The sequence below is a fragment of the Gymnogyps californianus genome, chromosome 3, assembly GCF_018139145.2.
Source record: "Gymnogyps californianus isolate 813 chromosome 3, ASM1813914v2, whole genome shotgun sequence".
NCBI classification, from domain to species: Eukaryota; Metazoa; Chordata; class Aves; order Accipitriformes; family Cathartidae; genus Gymnogyps; species Gymnogyps californianus.
Genome location: NC_059473.1, coordinates 22,896,428 through 22,917,228, shown reverse-complemented (window position 1 = coordinate 22,917,228; position 20,801 = coordinate 22,896,428). Strand labels below are relative to the sequence as shown.

Below are 20,801 nucleotides of genomic sequence, written 5' to 3'. Positions count from 1 at the left end.
ACTTGCACAGTTTATTCAATATTCAGTGCTTTTGTTTAGTATCTAATATATACTGTTAATTTGGGAATTGTGTCTGTCCTGCAACAGACATCATGAAAACTGTATATCTTCCCCCATCTATTGTTTTCTTTGCTTTCAGTTTTTCTATTTCAACAATTTTTAAATAAAATTGTTTTCTTTTCATTTTTTCTTACTACATCATTCTTTTCTACTCATTTCTGACTACATTTACTAATCTGACTAACATGGTTCTGTTCCCTCTTCTTTATTCTTTCCTGTATACAATACTATGACTGTTCATTAAACCTTCACCTCATTGTTTACTGGTCTCATTTGAAGACTGCTTTGTTAAACATACTGCCACTTTTCGAGTTTTTAGTCATTGTCTAATCCTATAGGTTTACTACAGCAAATTGTTTAATAAATCTGTCAGAATATATGTCTGTGAGGGAAGATTCACATGTAAGCACAATGCAACAGATGCAAGAAACAATGAAAAGCAATGAAATGTTACATTGTTTAGTTGCACATATTTTTGGAGAAGCGAATGAATTCTCTATTTAGCAATTATTTCGTTAACAAAGGAAATTTCCGTATGATTTCCATCTCTATCTGTTAAGAAGAGCTTCTCCTGTCTTCTGATATATTGTTGTAGGTAACTTCTGGTGTTACAAATTCTAAGATACTAAATGGTATAATTACAAGGATTTTTCTCAATCCAGTGAGAAAAGGAGTGAATTTCGAGTTGATTTTTTTTACAAAGCTGATCTTTTCCATTATGACAATGACAGTAGATGGCATTTTAATTTTAAAGGTGTAAATAATGTCATGCAGTTAAATAAGTGTTTTAAGACTCTGAAAACTTCTCACAAGCATAAATAATTTTAGCCTCAAAATAACCCTGTGAAGCAAGGAAATACTCTCTGTGTGTTCGCATACAGTTATTTAGACGTGGAAGAATAAAATCACCTTCAGAGATTATTCTTCAGACTAAGCTCTTTAATTCTCATTTATACAGGGTGGTTGTAGAAACAGGTTGGTTTTCAGAGATTCCTATAATTTGTACGTGGTCCCCCACTCACCCCAGCACTTCTTAAAGAAAAAATGATAACAGTAATGGAATTTCCCATTCCTGTTTTTAAAATAAAGTCGTTAAGCAAGTTAAAATGTATTTTTCTGCTTGTTTTGAAATCAGTTAGAAGTCATATGAGAAGTCAGTAAGAGAACTTTGAATGCTCTGTCTCTGTTTTGTGTCTTGATCATAAGAGTATTGTTTCCTATGCCACTACTCACTCATTCAAGTTATTGTCCCTGATCTAGTCAAGTCATCAAGAGCCTGCATAAGAATTAGATATGACAGAGTAAGCCTCAGTCAGAGAGAGAATCAATTAAAGGTGGATACATTTTTGGGATGCCTCTGCATTTGCTGGGCTGCTGTGTTTTGGATATTGTGCCACAATGATCCATGCATTAAACTGAGAGCTTGTTTCTATTTTGTCTTGTTGCCTAAATACCCAAGCAGTTGGTATCTGTTTGGAGACTCAATTACAGTTTTGTTTCCTGCAATTGAACTTAGTGCCTGTGCAGGTTTAGAGGTTGATTTTATGGTCTGTGGCCAGGATACCGGACTTGAATGTTTCCTTAACACCTCATTGTATAGTCTATAAAATTGCAGCCTGGTTTACTCATAGAAGTGCATTTTAAACATGATTGCACTATTGTTTTGATATCAAGCAAACATTTCACAGATAAAAAGGACTGAACCAAGCTTTACAATCTGAAGGCAGAATAACAATAATTAATGCTTCTATTACTCTGTTTAAACAGAATATATATTAAGCAGAAGACAGGTAATTAATCCCACTTGAAAGAATATACGCTACTCATCACTCATTTATGAATTCTTCAGTCTGCATAAAAGCAGTGTCTCAAACGAAGCTAAAATACCTTAGGTAGAATAACATTCTAGGTCCTCCAATTCTTATTTAGATGAAATTCCTGAGAGTATATTTTTACATGGATTACAGGATCAGGCCTAAGGAGTAGCATTAGCTCAGTGAGAACTGAATCTACGTTTATAAAGCTGGGTGACATTTTTCCTATTGTCAGCCATGGTAAGGAAATTTTGTCTCGAATTGGAATGTTGAACCACACTATGGTATTTTTCCAATATCTGAATAAAGTTTACACTATATTGCTTAATTGTTAATATAAAAATGTGTTCATATTAGTTTAAAAAATCACAGATTATTCCTAGTAGAATACATTCTAATGTGGCTTAAATATTTTGATGTTTCAAATTTGAGTTCATGGATATAGTTTTATTATACTTGTTGCTAGAACAGTATTTGCAGAATTTTTATAGATGGCTCTTTCCCCAATAAATTTCATATTAAAGATATTATCCTTTTATTTTCACTACATACGGAATATTCTGACAGTCTGTAGTAAACTAGTTATTTAGAAGTTTTAAATTCCTTTTCTTTTACAGACATGGTTGCAGCATCATATAAACACATTTTTTCCTTGTGAATCATTAATGTTCTAAGTTTTTTCTTTTACCTCCTAGAGAAACTATATCTGGGGATTAACAAGATTGTTCACTGGAATTCATGTGGAAGTATAACTGCAGTAGCTGAGAAATGATCATGTTTCCTTTTAGTTCTCAGCAAGAGTAATTGAATGTTGAATATCTTACTAAACGCTGGACTGTGACAGTGTGTTAACACTCCGACTATCTCCTAACAGCAGGGCAATTATTTGCTGAGTGGGATTTTTATAAATCCCCTGGCAGTAGTATGTCCTGATAATTATGATGAAGTGCACTGGTCAGTGTTGATTCAGCAATCCCATCCCTAGCAAATATTTCATTCACAGCTCTCCTTCATGCTTTTACTTTTATGGCTTTTAAAGATATCTTACCTCTCCTCTCAGCTTGCTTAGTTTTTTTACAAATTACAGTAGAGAAAAAAAGGATTTTCAAGTTAAGTCCCTATTTTGTTGAAGTCTTTTCCTTCTTGTTTAACTCCTCATTAAAAGACTAGAATGAGAAAGTAGGACTGTATTTAGGTTCTTACTGTGACAATCACTTGCAAAGGCTTCCTCCCTCAAGCTATTTTTTTCAAGATTAAATGACTGTTAAATGAAACATTTATATTCATGATATATGTTGATTATTTCAGACTTTCAGAGTTGATATGGAAAAGTAATTAAAATAGAGCATACCTTTATTATTGTTTAGTTAAATTACAGTAAAAAATATTTTACAGATATGAGGGTACACTTTGTATTGACTTCATGCTTACATTTTATCTTCAGCTCAACTTCATCGATTTTTGATTTTGCATGTGTGTAATTATTTTCAGTGCAGCAGCTACACTGTATTTGTTAGGGCATATTTTGTTTGGAATTTTATATGTAGACTTTAAAATCTCAGTCAAGAAATAAGAAAGAAGAATAAGAAATAATTCATTCATAAATAAAAATTGCAGCATCTGAAACTGTTCACTTTTTATTATACTGCTTGGGATCACCGATCTTTTCTGAGGAACTATGCAGCATAATCAACACAGCCTTGTCTTTCCCTTTCTACCTGCATCTTTTTCTTTCCTTTCTTCCTTCCTTCTTTCTATTTCTTTTGCTGCTCTCTTCCATCGTTGCCTTCAAGGCAAGCTCCTTAATAATTTCTTTGTTGTATTCTGGGAAAAAACAGTTAAGTCTCTCTGTATAGAAATGATAAACAGGAAAAGACAAAAATGGATATTCTACAGCATAGACTAAATATAGGATTAGAGGTGGAAGCAATACAGAATATAAAAAAACCCTCAACAAATCTTTTCTTTGCTGATGTTCATTAATATTTGTTTTCTTATGATTTTTTTTCTTTTTTTATATGCCACCATTAATTATAAAGATAAGAAAATAATTGGGAGGAAACTAAATGATAGAGTGTTAGAAATGCAAAATGATTCAAAATATTAATGTAATGCTAAGGATGACTGGGTAACAAATGGTACATTTGCCAGTATGCTTGACCTGACACAATTAATATTCCAGGTCATGCTTGGGTTTCCATGATGGAAGGTCTGAGGCAGAGAATTCTAGGGGAAAAATATATCTATTGTATAACTCATTTCTCTCTTTTTTTTTATTTTCCCTGACAAGTCAGAACCGTAGTCTTAAAAAAAAAATATCTGTGCTTTCACACCTCATTTGCCATATTCACCACTGGGCCACCATTCACCAGAAGGGCCTGATGCAAGGAGGTCAGTAAGAAGCTATTAGCAGAGTCCCCTCCTGAGATTTCTTTGGTCTTATTGAGGTGGAAGTTAGCATGACAGTACTGCAAATAACTCAGTTGTAGGTTCTTTAACACTTAGCACAGATTTCCCCATAGTGTTTGTCACTTTAGAAAATTGTTCCTGGAAATGAAGTCCCAGAAAGCTGTCTTTGACGGAGGCCCTTCTTAGTTGTGAAGAACATGGGTACAGAAAAATGTGTCATTCTCCCTGCAGACAAAAGGTACTTTTTGTAACCTATCATAATATTTTGGAGGGTAACATATTTTCTTACGGACTAAAGGTGGGGAAAATATTGGAATCAAAATATGAGAAAATATCTCAAGACAGATACTCTTCTACCATTGAAAATGCAGTGGTAACTACAATGGTTTTGGAGTTGAGAGAATATTGTATAAAGTAGGGAAAAGATGAAGTAATGCTTTTAACACATTGTACTAGTCTCAAGAAGTTATGCAAATTTATTAAGTACCAAAGGCTTTGATCCTCCAGATTCTTAGATTTCTGCAGACTGCCAGCTCCCTGCAGAGGATAGAGTGAATAGGGCATCCATTAGCACACAGCACATGTGCCAGAAATTACAAAAATAAGACTCTGATTTGCAGAGATATTTAAAAATGAATGGAAGCAATTTTGCCAGAGATTGGTCTGAACTAGAAAGTAGAATCAAACTCATCCCCTTTTCTCTCCTACGAAACTTTGCCAATTTTAAATCTAGGCCTAAAACCTTAGCACAAACCTTGGGGAATTTAGAGTAAATTAGTATTAATTTTATCTATCTAGATACTAACTCAGCTGATTTCTCTGCTATCTGTCTGTTTGAATACTTGAACATATATAATTAAAATGTAAGGCAATTAACAAGGATTGCTTGAAAAATTATTATTTAAAAATGCACTTCATAATAAATTTTGACCCAGATCTTACAGAATTTCAGCTGTAGAAGAAGCAACAGTTTTTAAAGTGTCCAACTGGCCTCACTAAACTCCAAATCCGTTTTCATGGTTCATACACTATCTGTACGTTTAACCTGATAGTATGTAAAAAAAGAACAAAATATGGCTCTTTGTTAAGACACTTTTTCAGCAATAATAATTCAAAAGACACTGAATCAATGGATTGTCACACCTATTATGGCTAATTTTGTTGTCATTAAAAGTGCTAAAAGCTAATCCTATTTGTGCACCTTGAGATACTCAGCAGCATCTCATAGTGTTTGAACCCTTTATGAACTATAGTTTTTTCTACTGCCAAACATTTAAACAAAGAAATGTCAAGTAGACTATACATCGTATCTCAATATAGATTGCAAAATGCAGTTTCAGAAAGCCGTTATACTCATGGAGCCATTTATACTTGCTCTAAGTATGACTAACAGAAGCAATGCCATTTCTTATACACCAGACAGCACATCACTTTAAAGTTATTCTTGCCTGTAATTCTTCAGAGGAAAAATGTTTAAATTATTTAAGATGTTGTATTTTTCCACTTTGGGGAAACAAAAACCAAAAAACAAACCTGTGCTATGTAGATTGAAATAAACTAAATTTTTTTTTGTTAAAATTTCCTACCCAATTTGTTCTTCAGCTTTTTTTTTTAATTTTCTTTTTTAAAGAAAAGGCTTAAAAAGGGGTGTAAATTTTGGGCAGATGCAGCCCTGATGAGGATTTGCTACTGATCAACAAACCTGTGCCTGCCAACTTCAGAGAGTCGTTATTATGCCATTATGATTTACTCTAGATCATTCTGATTCTCAGTAGTGCACATGGAGATGTTTTACTTCTATATTTTCAGTGACATTGTAGTTTTCTATAAACTAGGTGTGTCACAGACGTACCGTGAGAGAGAGGTATCTCTCCCACTAGCTGGGGACCTCTGCAGACACATGGCATGGCTAGAACGCACAGTCTCCACATTAGGCAGGGTACAACAGCTGAACGTAGATGGCGTAGGAATGGGTGGAGAGATAAAGTAACAATACAATGAGCAGTGTCCGTGTAGTGCTTTACAGGTCACCGAGCATTCGTAAGTAAAAATGTACTGGGCTGATAAGAAAATTGCAATAGGACAATGTATGAAATACTACAAAAATAATAACAGCATTAGGAGAATCTTAACTTCATGTTTATGTGAGTAAGAGTCAGACTTGTAGAACCAAACTTTTAAGAAGCAGCTGGATTTTACAGATCATACAGATGGACCTGCAATTTTGTATTCACTCCAGTGATTCTGCTTGCCTGCTATTTGAAGCATGGATCCCTGCCATTTTAGTTTGGCAACCTGAAGAGCTGAAGGAACAACCCATGGCTCTTTGGCATACATATGTTTTTACCACTTATCTCTATTCATGTCCCCTTTCCCATTACACATTTAGACTGATAGTGTAGTGGAACAGTTTATAGGGTTTGCTCTAAGAGGGGAACATATAACAGAGGGCCAAAATAAATTGTCATTAGGGCCAGATCACTTACAGAGCTGAAGAATATAGCCCATAAAATTTTGAATAGCCCAACAATATTTTGAATGAGCTACCATCTCTGAATATTTTTGTCCATTAAACAGTAAGTTTTATATGGGCTTTATTTAACTGTTTTGACACAAGAAATTAGAACTTCCCAGTAGGATATGTTAATGAAAAATGCATTAGAGCTAATTGGGGAGTGTTCAGTCCTCTCAGGCCCAAGAGATTAATACTTTATGAGGAGGCTGATGCTCTACTTAGTTTTCTCATGGGTCCTCAGTAGTGTTCCAAAGGAGAAATGCAAGATTTTAAACATTTACTCTTTTCCTTACCTTTCCCCACATCATGAAACTGATTTCTTTTCCTACTACTTTTGTTCACTACTTCTTAGCAATTAAAATTACAATAAAAGCAATGTATTTTAACTGAGCAAATCTACTTTAAAAGTCTTAAGAATATTCTGAGTATACTGTTGTAGAAAATATAATTATCCTTAAAGCAACTCAGTATCTTTAAATTAATTTTTGCCAGGTGTATTTTAAGCATATATCATCTGTTTTATAGGAGATTTAGTGGCTTTGTGTAATATGGTATAGGAATTCTCATGTTTAACAGTTCATAATTAATTCAGTAAACTCACGTATGTCTATTTGAGAATTGTTTATATACAACTGATAAAATCCCTACATTTCTAGGAATGATTTGGGAACAGCCTGTCACATGATTTTGACTTGCCAGATATTCACACATTGTTAATGACATAGTTTACTAGTTCAGAACTTGAAATGTATGCCTTATATTAGTAATTGTTATATTAGATCACACTAGTGATGCAATTAATGATGTATCCTGAAAAAATGAAATATCAAAATCAGTGAAGAATGAATCTTTCAGCTTAATTCACAAATCAGAGGTTTTTTTCCTAAATTTTTGTTTTTCACAAGTTTTATACTATTAAAACTAAATACATTTGAATAGTTAAAGGAATTTAATGTGAACATTTTGTTGTAAAGAAGTAATTACTGGTTTTGGTAGTCCATAAATTTTCTTGTATTTCCCCTTAACTAATCACTCAGTTTTACTTTTAAAAATGCTGCAGTTGCCACTCTCTTAGTCCACATTGTGAGTCAGCTAGCACAGAGTTTAAAGGGACATCAGTTATGTTCACTTGCATAAGCATTTATTTTACTGTTTAAGTATGTGTTTGGAAATAATAGGTAATATATTTTTGTTCCTATTGTGTATAGGAATTTAAACTGGAATTCAAATTAAACTTTAAATTTCAAAATGACTATAATAGTTTGCCTTTAAAACTAGATGCAAATTTGTACACTTTTAATTATTTTTTAAGGGAAAATTGGCATGTTTCTTTGACTACTGCTGTGGAAAGTGAAAGATTGAATGTGACTGAATGAAAACATGGGTTTGAGATACAGGAAGATCTTCCTTCCATAAAATGAAAGTTACCCCCATTTGAAGGGCTGAAATCCAGATTATGCGTTGCATTATCCTATTTAAACCCTTTTGTAACTGTAATGCAATGCCCAGGGATGCATTTAAACTATAGGTCTATCCCATGTCAGTAGTCGTCAGAAACTTTGTTTATTATATAGGGTTTTTTAATTGGTTTGATTTATAGAATAAATGCAAGAATGAGTTTTAAGTTAGTTGAAGTCAAAGATAACCCCATCTTCTGCTCAGATTGCAGGCATATACAATTCGCCATTCAGAAAATCCCCGGATCCAATGGAACTGCTGCTACGGAAATCAAAGCCATTGAGCCACAGACGGCAGCAAATGAAGAGTCCCTTCGCCTGTGAGCTCTATGACTGGCCAACTTGTAGAAGGCCTCCAACTTTCTCCACAGGACAGGCTCTGCCACCTATTGGCAGACAGAAACCTCAGGTAAAGTTTTTCAGTGTCTCCAAGGCAGCTTTTGTTCATATCTTTTATCATAGATTATCATAGAATATCTGAAGTTGGATCATCGAGTCCAAAAATCCCTTTTGTGGATTTGGTTTTTATATATAGATCTACTGCTTGCATTCAGGATATAAAGCCTTTGAAACAGATTTGTCTTAAAGAAAAAGAAACCTAGATGGTATGTAAAAACAGGGAAATATGATTCTTTAGACTTTACTTTTGTTCTTTGGGGGGAAAAAAGTCATTTCTGATATTTCAAAGGGAAGACCTGATATAATTGAATATCAGTATTATGATTCATTAGAGGTAGAATTCTTAATTTCCAATTTTAATCAATAAAAAAATAGGAGAAATGAAAGGTAATAGGACAAATTAACCACTTGTGATAACTTTTTCCTCTTTTTGCAATTGTTTTCCATATGAAGGCCAAGAGACATCCTCTCAGTATAGACTAGTTCCTACTCTTTTGTGTCCACTAGCTGTGTGTCAGCTTTAATTACAAAAATTTCTACATTTCGTTCTGCATCACAGCCAAGTTGCCCAGCTCCCATTCTTAACTGTCATAGTCTCAATTTTAATTTCAGTTGATGTCAACATATGTTGCAGATGATAGCTTTTTTTCACTTCTATAAGGTAATGGAGATCTCTGAGATAATGCATCAGAGTGAACATCCCACAAGATGGCAAAACAGCTTTTGCCACCTTATTATCAAAACCTACTGGAAATCTGCCCAATATACACAGCAGATAGATAGACTTTTGAGACCTTTATGTTCCTCACTTGATGACAGTACAATGACATGTAGCTTTTGCCAGTAAATGCCTGATACAGGTACTTTTGGGATAGAAGCATTCTGTCTTTCCCTCACTACATTATTACAGCCCTTGGTAGAGGTGATCTGAACACAGTCTTAAGTTTGAACTACTGCTGGGTTCAAACTATGTGTACGCATGCCATCTGCCACAATTTACCTGTGGTTTATTGATTGCATCCATGTTGTTCTTCAGTGGGGACAGCCATGGGCATACTGGCTAACCCACACAGAAGAGGCTTTTCTCATCTTTATGTCATGACTGACTTGTCTGTAGCAGGACTTGTCTCTATCGGTGGTGGGACATGAAGGCAAAGGCAATTGGGTTAGAGCACGAGGAGAAGATGCAGGCCTGCCAGATGATTATCTCTGGAGAAGTGGAGGTGAGCCACACACAGATCCACACTGCTTATAACAGTAAGGATCAGCTTCAGGGCAATTCTCCACCTTTGTCCTTCCCTCCTTATGTTCTCCCTACCTTGACTGCTTGAGCTTCCTCATTGAATGAACTCATTGACTCACATTAGAATCGAGACAAAGTGTGAGCCAACAAACAGTTTGGGTGATCAGGGAGTTTGGAGTTGAGATAAATACAACATTATAGCTTTACATTCTGGGACCAAGGGGGCTATGATGGTCCTTCAGTGGGATGTGACTGAATGCACTGTCTCTCAGGATAGAGGGGAAGATTTTGCCTAGTGGACATGGTATAGGAGTCATGCTTTTAAATAAAGAGGGAACTCAGAGGTTTTCCGTTGTTAAGTTGCTCTTGCAAAACTGCTTTACTGTATACAAAGTATCTTACAAGCTTCTGTTTGGATTTCTAATATTTTATAGACCTTTCTAAGTTCAGAAGCACACACAGCAGTCATGCACAGATAGCCTTTTAGAACAAACCAGAAGAGTTCTGTTTATTTTCTGCACCTCAGAGAGGGAATTTACTATATAATACTTTAATCCTTTCAGCACCCTGGGATGTACACTGTGGGGTAAATTTTCAAAGCACAGCGCGTGGATTTAGCTGCGCGACTCTTATTGATGTTAATGGGAGTCACACGGCTAAATCCCTGCACAACACTTTGACAATTTAGGGTTGTATGTCTAAGAAAAGGACACTGGTTTGAGCTGATGAAACAGCTGGAAATGAAAACCCATCAGAACACATCATCCTGAAAGTTGTCTGGTGTGGCAATAAGGATTTTAATTACTAGATACACTTGTGTCCTAGTTCTCTGGGGTAACACTTTTTGGCATCGAGTTTCTTTTTCTAATATCTATCAGGCTCACTGTGAGTCACTTGTTACTTCACTGTTCTTTCAGGTATCTAAAATTTGTATTGCCCACAGGGTTGGATATTTTATAGACAATGTCAATTATATACGTTTAAAAGAATAAAAATTAGCTATCTATCAGCTTTCTCTTAGGGAAATGGGTATTTAGCATTTTATAGGTAAGCTCTGTGTGTGTAAGATAGTGTATTTAAAAGCAAAGTTTTAGTGATGCTTATACATCAGTTAGATCTATCATTTTTATTGCTGAGTTAACTAGAATTACAGTTTGATGGAAACACAGATAATGCTAAAATTAGTCATCTGTTCATTAAAAGGCATTAATAACAGAAAGCACGTTGCCATTTTTAGGAGATTTTTTGCATGCTGTTAGCTCTCCTGGAATGGTGGCAGTGAAGAACGTATGATTTCATGTAGATCATAATTTTTATCATGAGTTTCTGATTTTATGGTAAAGTAGTAAGAATGCCGATCTGCTAACCTTTATTTGGCAGACCAATCAGTAGCGAGAAGATTTATGCTACTCAGTACAAATTCCAAACATAGAACACAGAGTTGTGTGAGTTGCTTTCAGGGTGAAAACTGTTGGCTGACTCCCTCCCTTCCTTTCCTAGCCTGACCTCCCCAGGAAGCTTTCTGTTTTGAAGCAGGATGCCTGAAATGCTTGCAGGCACTGCCAGTTTGAAAACATTTGTAAGCACCATTCTACCACAGATTCCACAAACCTTAAAGTTAATCTTGTAAAATGGAAATAGGTAAATGAATTTTTAGAGTTCTTGTAATCTTAGATATATTTCTTAGGTGCCTATTGCTAGGTAAGTTTCTTCAAATACATGATTCAGAGGAATGGAAAAATCTGCAAGGAATGTTTAGAATTATCTTAGTATTCTAACATGTATACCCCACTTTCATGAGTGATGACACATCCTTGTTTGAGAGACCTTTGCTTAGTTACACTCTTTTCCCCCTCCTTCCATTAGTAGTTGGACCCTAGTAATTTCATTTGAACTATGGATTGAGAAAGAGTTAGAAGGTCTTAGAAATTAAAGATGGAAAAAAACCCTTGCTTGGATATCTGATTTGGCTCTTACCCTGATGGAATATGAGTCAATATTTTACAATGAAGAAGAAATACAATATTCTGAAAGACTATTTTCTAAAAGCAAACATATTTATCTTGATATTATTTGACAATAGTACATTTCGTTATTCTTTGCTCCATATATCCACTTCATGCAAACATCTTGCAATACAGAGTATTAATTTTTTATTATAAATTTAAACTTTTTTTAGAACTTGATTATCAGATTATATATTACTAGAACATTACTTACTAGTTTTAATGACCTGTTCTAGTATTGATTATTCTCTCACAAGCGATAACACTCTTCATTCTGTTTTTAAAGACTTATTGTGGTCATATTAAATGAATGTATTTTTTTTACGCAGACTTAGAAAGTAGAAGCAAGAAAATATATGCAAGAAGTGTAAATATCATGCTCACTTGCTTACTAGGACCTTTAAAAAGATCTCCAAATCATGGTGCTGTGCCTTTAAAAAGTAAAGTTCTAATAAAAATCCATTAACTACTTTCAAATATAGCAATCCTCCTGTCCAGCTGTGAAAAGTACTAGATGATACTTATTTGCCATTTGTGTTATTTACGGTCCATGACTTTTATGGTAACTGGTTCCTATTATTGGTTTCTATTAATGTAAAACATAAGTGAACATAAATGAGGCGTGAATCATTTCTTTTTATTAGCCCCACAGTCTTCACTCAGTGCTTGCAGTAACTCCAGCTGTGACTTGTTAGTGATAACCTATTTAAAGAAGGATATCTTTAAGAATAAAGGCTGTGATTAGGATTCTTTGTCTGTTCATAGTTTCAGAAGGTTTCACTAGTTCATTGCAGGATCAACAACGATGAAAATAAAATAAAAATTAATTAGCAACACTTCTAAATCTAGAGTTGCCACTAAACTGTCCTGAGCATAATATGGCACTAATTATACTCCAGGTAAGTTCTTACTGGTTAGTACTAAAAGCACGACGTAGGATATGTCACTTTGACAGTGCAGGAAAGGACTTCCTGCTGCTATTTATCTGTGTTGTTAAAAGGTAGATGCTGATATGATCAGTTAATAAACAATATACTCTGGAAAAAAGATATATATGTGTATAGAGAGAGAAACTTATGAGAGAATTATGATCTTTCTTTTTTTTTTTAAGAATAATGAAATTAATGTGGAATTAGACTTTTCAAAAATGGACTATACGTCTATATTATTGAAGTAATTTGTTTGAATTGTATTAGAAGAATTGTATCTTAAGTCATGTATTAAGTTCCCTTCCAGGTAGCTTTATGTTAAATTGAAAAAAGCATGTTCTTTAGGGTAAAACATTATTTATCCTATGAAAAGGAAAGACTTAAGCTTTCTGCTTAAGCAGAATCTAGATGCAGTTAATACTTGTGTATCAGATTTTATTTCACCAATATTTTTTCCGAAGGAAAAACTAAGTTTTCCTAATCAGTTCTAACAATGTATTGTTTTAAAATAATAAATATTTATTAGTAGTTAAATAATCTGAAGTGCACATTTCTCATTCTCTTTGGAGCTTTAGAGCATGTTATCAACCTTTGTGTTATCTGTAACTATCAAAATGAACTGCTTTAATTATTTTGGAAGAAAAGTCTTGCTACACTTCTCAGACATTCTGTGTCCTCTTTCATCAGTGATGTGTCATGAATAAAAGAAGGAAAGAAAAGAACTGTAACCCCACAATAAAACACTTACATTATCCTATACCTTTCAGGGGCCTTTCCGCGATACTGCTGAAGTATTGCAGCAGCGCTACAAGCCTTTGGAACCAACCTTGCAAGTGGCAGCATCAATCAATTCACCACTAGAGAAGGCCAGAGAGGAAATGAAAAGGGAGGAATGGAGAAACCGTATACATGACAATGAGTAAGTTCTTTGTTTTTTCTTATATTGTTATGAGAATGTTTTCTTTATTCCGTTGCTTTCAGAAACCTTTCATGCCTGACAAAATGAAATGTCAAACCTGACAGCTTACTAGCAAGCATTCTGTGTACATACTTCTAAATTCTGTGTCCTTAGATTATAAACTGTTCAGGGCAGAGACCCTATCTTGTAATTGTGTGACATGTGCCATCTATATCTATGAATCTATAGAAGAACTTGTAATAATAATATGTGATGCAACAGATGGGCTTAATGGGAAATAAGAAAACAAATGCAAATTCTGTTTTACCACATACACCTTGCCGAGGAAAAACATACTGTTTCAGTCTTCATATTCAGGGAGCTTACAGACTATGGGAGGAAAAAATGGTGTTGCATGCCAATGAGACTTGCTTTCTCTCCCAGTAGACTACCAAAGCTCACTTGGAAGGGAAGGGAGCATATGTTGCACACGTTAGAACATGATGCAAAAACTGTAATCATCTTTGAAGCAGTTTGGTTTCCTAAGCCATAGCATCTGTAATAGTGTCAGACAGGCCAGTTCTTTTCCATACAATCCCAAATACAGACATAATCCATATCAAAAGATTTAAGGCTTCTGTCCCAAAAGATTTAAGGCTATTGCCAAAGTATTTCCAATTCTTTTCTTATCATGATGGAACTCTTTTGTCCAATCGTAATAAAAGCCTCTTAAGTCACCTGCTCTGGCTTTGTAGCTAACTAGAAAAAATTGATGTTTTGTCAACTTTTCTCTTGAATTCACTGCTCTTGGCAATCCTTTGACACTTTAATACCAGAATTCAGGACAGAAAGGAATCACTTTTCCTCATGAGCAGCCTGTGATCCACTGATTCACTGGGACACGATGCTTTGCTATCTTTGATCTGTTTCAAGCTTTTCTATCAGCTCCATGTTGCCATGTGTCAGCTTCAGGACTGGGACTTAAGAATGCCAGAATCAATTGCATTTGCATGGTTTGGCTTTTATGTTTTTACTGTTGGATCGTTTTCCTCACATTTTAATATTAACTGTGACTTTAAATGGAAATCCTACTCAAAAACAGTTTTGAAAGAAAAAACATCTTAGTTCAGCTACTTTTCCACTTTTAGACAATGTTATTTTTTGTATTTGGTGCCAAAAATGAGATATAGTACTTCTTATTCCTTTCATACCAAAAACGTAACTGAGTTAAGTTGCAAGTAAAAATGTACTTCAGTTTTCTATTCTCTCTGTATTCTTTCATTTATTGGGGTGAGGGAGAAGTGGCTTAACTTTCATATCTCAGCTTAAATCTGGGCCTTTTTTTTTTTTTATTTTTATTTCTAGCTTCTGCCAGTGAATTTTTTTAAAAAACCCAAAACACTAGGTAATAATTAATGTTCTACCTCTCATTTAAAGTGTTCTTTTCACTGAATAAGTTTTGACGGATGCATTCCAAGTGAGGGTGGATGATGTCCTTCATTTATAGGCATGACTATATTGCCCAGTCTTTATTTGATGAGATTTACCCCAGACATCACTGTGTCAACAGTTTCAGAAGGTCAGATCTTGTAATAAATATTTCACTGACTCTCTCCAGTAAGTGAATTGTGAAGCTTTGGTCTTGTACAGTTTAAATCTGGAGTCTCCAACTGACAGATATTAATTGATCGGGGTCTTTATTTACCTTATGGGTAAGGAAGCATTTAGTGCCATCCTTAATGCACAGAAGCAATGTCCTAACACCAATGATTCTCAGCTTCATGCATGCTAAATGCATAGTGCATTATACATTTTCAGGCTGCGATCATTCCGTTTGTGCTTCATATTCAACCAACCATGCAAGGGTCACATCTGTAACCTTGAAAAGGTGATGACAGAGTTGCAGGTCATCATCAGGACTAACGCTCACTAGTAATGCTGCAGCTGCTGTGTGGGATGCCAGCCTCCAGGGAGGAGTCAGCAAAGGGTTACTCAGATTCTACAGTAGTTTTTTTTCTCAGCAGTGTCTATTATGAATTGACAAATTTCTGTCTCCTTCTATGTAATTGTGTACTTTGGGACTGTATTTCTTCCTGGTAGTGCTTCCTATGCTGATTATTCTTCTATTTCAGAAAATAAGGAGAGAATGAACAGTGGAAGTGTGTGGCATCTGTTGAGAAAGCTTGTGTTTGCATAAAATGACAAACTGAATCTTTGATCTGTATATTTCCAGAGTGAGTATTGTGTGATATCTCTTAAGATAGAAAAATTGTCGGTGTATACCTGCATTTCCAACAACATTCAGAATTCTCACTCACCTCTGATTATCAGGGTTCTTTAAAGTGGTAATATGTTTTCTCTAAGTGTTTCAAGCTCTGAGAAAGTTTTTGCTTCTGATAAACTGCAGAAATAATGAAAAGGCTGTGGGAGAGTTTGAGGCAGGCGGAAGCAATACAAATGAAAGCAAGAGAGAATGTTGTTCTTACTTAAAGCAACTGCTGGAATTTTCTATTTTGTAATGAAAGAGCGACTGGGTAATCTAGCCTAATAAGAATGATTCCTTTTTCTCATGTAATTGAAGCTGTTACTGCCTTATTGTGCTATTTTTCATATAAATGAAGTGATTTCCCCCTCCGCTTGGATAGGAATGACAATTGGACTCCTTCGGGATGGCCACTTAATAAACTAGTGTCTAGTTTGAGACACCAACTGCTGGATCCAGCAGATTTAGATCACTAAGCATGAAAAGTTCTTTACTCAGTTGCATGCAGCTGCATGCTGGCCTAATTTTCCAGAGAACAAAAATGTAAATTATTTTCATTAACTTCGCTGAAATCAGTCTCATGTAATATGCCTCATGCTTCAGAGTGTATCATTAAACATCTTTATAAAGTCAACATACATCAGAATGAGTTGCAATGTGGTGACAGAATAGGGACAAACCAGCAATAGTGTAAGGCTGAGGATCCCTGATTTGTTGTAGTCTTCTGGTGTGGCATCAGGCAAGTCATCTCAGCTTCTGGCTATGTCCGTGCTCAGTGCTGTACTGGAGATAGCCAAGCTAGTCCTGAACACACTGGTTCACTTGTGAGCAGCAGAGTGCAATATTTGCACACCCTGCCTTTCACGTGCTGTGTGAACATTGCAGCACCAAGCTCCTCATGGGCTTATTCTCAGCAAGATAATGCTTTACTTTAGAACCAGCTTAGGTGCTTCTGTGCACGAAAGGTACACTTACAGGGAAGTTGATGTTCTAAATAAGCTCTATACTTGGAAAGCATCAGTGTTATGAGCTGCCTGGTATTAATGGTAATAAAATTTAAAAAGCAAGTCACTTTAAGACTTAAGATTTTTAAAAAATCTTTTAATTTCTACATTTATAAGATCTTTTACTGTATTTCTGACTTAGCTGCAGTGAAAATGGCTACTACATTTTATGTCATACAAATATAACACATCTGAAAACTTTTTTCAAATTATACTTAGTTTTTCATATGCTTTGCAACTTCAGCAATTTGCATATTTTCCGGACTGTTATTGTATTATGATAAACAGGGATTATCATATATTTTCAGATAATGTTTTCTTAACAATTCAACTTCTATTTGTAACTCTTCCATTTATTTTAATTACTAGCACAGTGTGCAACATTTATTAATCAGCAGAGTCTTTTTAAGTTAAAATACTAAATTAGCTAACCCCATTAACACAGAATACTCCAAACAAGCAGTAATAGGAGAGGTAGTTACTGTGCAAATCGTATTATACATGCGGGTGCTCTAGGGCACAGTTAAGCATGATTACCCTCTTTTGATCCAGTATTCCTCTGCTTCTTCCAGCTAATTTCCACTGGAAATTTACAAAGTAGCGCCTTCATTTTTCCATCTTAATTTTTCTAATGAAGTTCTGGTACTTTATAACACTGGGGATGCAGATAATAAGTCTGTGTATAATTAAGAAGTTCCAGAATTTGCTGCAGAAGAGATCTCTTACTTCCTACAAGACCTAGACTATGCTTTTCTTTGCCACTTTACATTATCACAGACAAGGGTTAAATAAAAACGGCCAGAGGATTCTTAGATTTACTGACATTAGGATAATAATGATGGATAGTTTATTGAAAAAGTATATATTTAGTATATTACTGTAGACAATATTTGTAATAATGCACCCAAAATAAGTTTCTTGTGGCAAAAATACTGTGCTAAAGGTAATCTGACTAGACGTTTTAAGTAAAATATTCTGTCTTTATTTTTGTAAATAACACTTTGGTTTTAGCATGCACTCATTCTGAACTAAATAATGGCTGCCCTGCTGCAGTTGTTTTGCTATGGAAAACCATTATGCTTCTTCCTTTGTTCCCTGAGTGAAAAGATAAACCCTGTTGGATTTGATGAAGAAATTACTTCAGGTATAACCCAAATTGGAAAGCTTAAAATTAATTTCATCTTTTATTTAAAGAAAAGAAAAAAGATAAAAGATTCACACCTTCCTGACAGAGAAGCATAGTTTGTTTGGAGCTAATTGTTCATGGTCGTCTTCAAAGTGAGATAAAATTGTTTTATTTGAATTAGATCAAGACAACAAGGAATTGAATTGCTATTGCATAGAACCACTTTAGATAAAAATTTAACAACACTATCACACATCTAGAGTTAAGATTTTGGTAGTATTTTTACTACTAAATTACAAAAATGTACAGTACCAAAATATTACAAAAGTCTGAAAAACCATGTAAGCAGAATATTCCTTCTAGTTCTCTGGTTTTAATACTTCTTATTGTGCCTTGGTAGTGCAGCATGTATGGCAGTCTGGCGGTAGATCTACTGCCAGTTCTTTCTCGGAAGCCTGGATAAAGTTTGAAGCATTTCCGATATCAGGATTACACGCTTGCACTGCTAGACTGCTGGGATTTTGCCTCTTGGGCAGGTCCAGAGAATGTGCTGAAGGACCACTCTGGTTTTTTGCTGCCATTTAAATTCAAGAAAAAGTTAATGCCTCTGAACTGTGTCCTGTTGGTAGGTACCATATAGCATTGGGATGGATGCTGCTGCCCAGCAGTAAATGACGGACCTGACAAATCCTCCTTCCTGTTTGTGCTGCTGCTCTTTTCTCTCACATTGCCATAGACACTAGCGCCCAGTACCTACTGCTGCTTCTATCGTCTCAGTCAATCCAATTGGAAAGCCTTCAGCGTCTAAAAGGCCTCTTCTATCTCCTGTTGCAATAATGAGAGATATTACAATAAGAGACAGAACGGCGGGAAGAAATGGTAGGTGAGGAATGCAGAAAGAAAGGTCATCAGGGGGTAAAAATGTGGGGAATAGAAGGATTAGAAAGATGAAATTATCTAGGGTATCTCTTGAAATTTAAATACATGCCACTAGCAGCTGTCAGCTCCAGGACTGGCTACTAAGTAGAGGCTTCTAGGTCTTTTTACGCTAATTAGGTTCAACATAGTGTGGTCCTGGCAACAGTGCAGCTGGCCTTCATTACCAGTGACACTGCCAGCTTTGGTTCTGGTCCTCCCTCAGGTTGTGTATGTGTACTACTGCTATTTGTAGAACCTGAGATAGTTTCCCATTTTTGGTTCCAATTCTTTCCCCCGTCTTGAATGTATTCTTTGGCGTATCTCTCATTCAAGCTTTTGCGGTGGGTGAAATGAACTAATTTTTCATTTTTAAATTTATTTCTTTAGGGAAAATTCACCTCCCGTTAAATCAGCGACTTTTGGAAAGGCTCAGCTTATACTGACTATGTTTTATGGCACGATATAACATCAATACGGAATTTAATTCTTCTTTGATCCTGCTACTTCTGTCTCTGTCATATTTACTGAAAACCTCTAAGAATTTCTGAATTTACACTTAAATCACAAGGAAAAGCTGAAACCCAGATGTAAGATCCTGAGAGTGAGCTTTTTGTGGAAAAAAAACGATTGAGGTCTAAACTTGTGCAGTTGATAATGGCATCATACCATTGTCTGGATTTAATTTTCTTCTCCTTCCATCACTCTCTTCTGTCACATTCAGAGCACATACTGTCATTAATTTGGGGAAAAGCTGTGTCAGGTGTATATATGGAGCTACAGAACACAATACCATTACTGAAGTGTTTTGCAGTGCTATTGCTTTTTACTATTATTATTGGTTGTGGGGGTATAATGACTTTTGTATGACTACCATTAATTTGGTTACCCTACTTAACACAAAAAATTGTTTTAATGTTCTTTTTAATTACTTATTCACATAGAGTAATGAAAATTCTTACTTGCTTTAAACAGACATTGAATTTGCAAGCATGTGATCCTTTCTTGTAGTTAGATCGTTATCACTATAAGGATCTGCCCACCTGGCCCTGACAGCAGAACTATAGACAAAAGAAAACTATAGACAAAAGTAGAAACTTTAGACTACTTTATACCATTATACCCTATCGTATTTTTAATGTTCTTTCATTTCAATTTTAATTTTTTTTTCTTGTTCAATGTTCTTCCTCAAAAATTCATAGTTGATTTAATTTTTTTTTAATCAGCCATAGACATACATTCCAGGCTGTATGGCACATACAGCCATACATAAGTTATCATTAACATAAGATCATTAACATAAGTTAATGATCTTAGAGGAGATATGCAGCAGAATGCAAAAGATCACGTCTGTGCTAAACTATGTATAGAACATACTGTTAGTTGTGTATTAAAGTGTTATAATATGTGTATTTTTTTGTTTGGAATCATGGTAGAACATAGATTACTCTGAGTATTCGTTTGCCAAAAAGACAAAGATTAACTGATCCACAATAAAATCAAAACCCCTATGTAGGAAATTTTATAGGGAAAACTCTAATAATTTACTTCTACTTTCCTCAAGAATTTTTTTGCCATTTTGAGTATAAATTTTACAGACATAGTATTCATATTGAATTATGAATGCTATGGCTCAACTAAATTCTGTGCATATATGGGCAAATCCCTAAACTGCTAGCCTTGTCTTCTCAGCTATCCAGTCCCCTGAGAAAGCCAATTTTCTTTCATGTCTGAACAAAAGAAAAATGTACTATTAAAATGCA

General features: G+C 35.0%; 1 protein-coding gene across 1 annotated transcript in view; it reads left to right on the top strand.

The window, feature by feature from the left end:
* SPATA17 (spermatogenesis associated 17) overlaps window positions 1–20,801 on the top strand; it is a 92,493-nt gene that overhangs the window by 48,639 nt on the left and 23,053 nt on the right. Inside the window, exons 7-8 of the mRNA XM_050894797.1 lie at window positions 8,461–8,664; window positions 13,600–13,751. Of these exons, the coding sequence (XP_050750754.1) occupies window positions 8,461–8,664; window positions 13,600–13,751 (356 nt within the window). The remainder of the gene's footprint in view (window positions 1–8,460; window positions 8,665–13,599; window positions 13,752–20,801) is intronic.